Source organism: Manacus vitellinus, unplaced genomic scaffold (assembly GCF_001715985.3).
Source record: "Manacus vitellinus isolate BGI_N305 unplaced genomic scaffold, ASM171598v3 scaffold_41_pilon, whole genome shotgun sequence".
In the NCBI taxonomy this organism is placed as follows: Eukaryota; Metazoa; Chordata; class Aves; order Passeriformes; family Pipridae; genus Manacus; species Manacus vitellinus.
In genome coordinates, this window is record NW_021940545.1 from 7,000,266 (window position 1) to 7,002,201 (window position 1,936).

At 47.9% G+C, this 1,936-nt stretch overlaps 1 protein-coding gene across 1 annotated transcript; it reads left to right on the forward strand.

Moving 5' to 3' along the window:
• Positions 1-1,382: 1,382 nt before the first annotated feature.
• TTC36 (tetratricopeptide repeat domain 36) lies at positions 1,383-1,935 on the forward strand (the record flags this gene model as incomplete). The annotated part of the gene is made up of 2 exons (XM_029962081.1): positions 1,383-1,539; positions 1,787-1,935. Coding segments are annotated over exons 1-2 (258 nt in total), but the record flags the coding sequence as incomplete, so codon positions are not given.
• Position 1,936: the final 1 nt, after the last annotated feature.

The following is a 1,936-nucleotide window of genomic DNA, read 5'->3' on the forward strand; positions in this document are numbered from 1 at the left end:
CCTGCCCGCCCTCGCCCCAGCCAGTCGGGAGCACCCAGCTCCCCATGTATGAATGTATATTTTATAAGGACTGACACAGATCATGGTATCTGAAAATACTAAAAAAGGAACCTTAGGACGTTTATTTTTCTTTGTACAAAGCGACATGGTTTTTTTTTAAAGGAGAAGCGGGTCATTGCAAAGGGCTGGGTATCTTTTCTTTCTGGTTTTCTTTCATTTCAAAGCAATACCAGGTTCTTCAGCAGGACGGTCTGTGCAGAATCATGCCATTCACCCATACACTGGTCCACTCTCAACACTCGCAAGTTTTTTTTTATAACTATAAATACAGTATATATAGGAACTAATATAGTAATGCACCGTGTAATGAAGCCTAGTTCAGTATCGGTCCATGGCTTTTAATTCTCTTAACACTATAGATAAGGATTGTGTTACAGTTGCTCACGGCGCTGGGAAAGCCTTGCTGCGCATTCCCGCTGGCAGCCAGGGCAGGGAGCCGGGAGCGGGTGGCTCGGCCTTTCCCGGCCCTTCTTGTTACAGTCAGTACTTGTACAACTTGGTTTCTTCCTTTCCTTCCTCTTGTTTTGGTTATGAATGTTGGGGTACCACCTGCATATAGGGAAAAAATGTGCTCTGTGCTTTCCTGGTATCTTTTTAACGAGGTACAGTAGCTTTGTCTATCAGCCGAGAACTATACTTGTGGTGTTTCTTTTATTGAACTTACAGTCTCTTTAGTAACTACAGGTAGGTGAATAATTGTTTAAAAAAAAAAAAAAAAGCTCTGCAAAGGCAAGGTTATGTTCTAGAAATACATTTCTTGACAACTTATCATGTATAACAAAACGTTTTTTTTTTCTTGTGTTCTTCCAAGCTTCTGGTTGTTTTTGTTTTTTTTTAAAAAAAAAAAAAGAGGAAACGTGTCTAAAGTACATCAGTGTTAACTCCCTGCCACAGGGAAGAAGGAAATACTTTAATAGTTTAAAAAAATGCTGAAAGCTCTGCAAAAGACTGAATGTAAAAATAAAAAGTGTACATAGTTGTAAAAATACAAAAAAACAAAGGAGTTTTTAAACATGTTTATTTTCTATGCACTTTTTTTTATTTAAGTGATAGTTTAATTAATAAACATGTCAAGTTTATTGCTGCAGAGGGCTGCTCTCCATTTCTTCTTGAGGATTGAGAAGCTGCTTCTCCTTCAGGAAATTCGCTGGGGACAGGAGCCCCTGGCCAGCACCGAGGGCTGCACGGGGTGTTTGGTGAGGAGCCCTCAGCTCCAGTGCACATGGGGGGCACTGGCCAGGTGGTGGGGCCTCACGCCTGGGCTGCAATAGGATGGGGCAGGGTGAGGTGGGGCTGGCAGTGTGAACATTAACCAACCCACAGCCTCCCCCTGGAGCCCCATCACAGGCCTCAGTGGCACAGAGGGCACCATGGCCACGGCGAACGACAGGGCTGTCCTGCAGACCATCTTTAACCCCAGCACCCCTTTTGGGGACATCCCAGGGTTGGATGAGGAGGAGGAGGACATCGAGTTGGAAGGTGAGGTGACACTGCACTGGGTTCTCACTGGAATTGGTGGCGGGGTCCCCATGGGGTGAGCCAGCAGGCAGGGAAGGAGGCTCTGCAGGCTGGGAGCAGCTCCTGCCTGAGGCTGGACCTCACCACCCTGTCCTGTGCCTGTTCCCTCCCTGGACTGTAGGTGTAGGGTAGCACTAAGGCTTGCAGCCCACGGGGTGTCCTAGTGCCACCACTTCCTAGCCAAGGGCTCCTGTTTGCATTGCCACAGTGGAAGCTTTCCCATTGGAGTTGCTGGAGCAGGTCCGGGACCTGGAGCTGCAGGGAGTTTCTGCGGCTGAGTCGGGAGACGTGAGCACGGCCCTGGAGCGGTTCAGCGAGGCCATTCGCCTGCTGCCTGAGCGCGCCTCGGGCTACAACA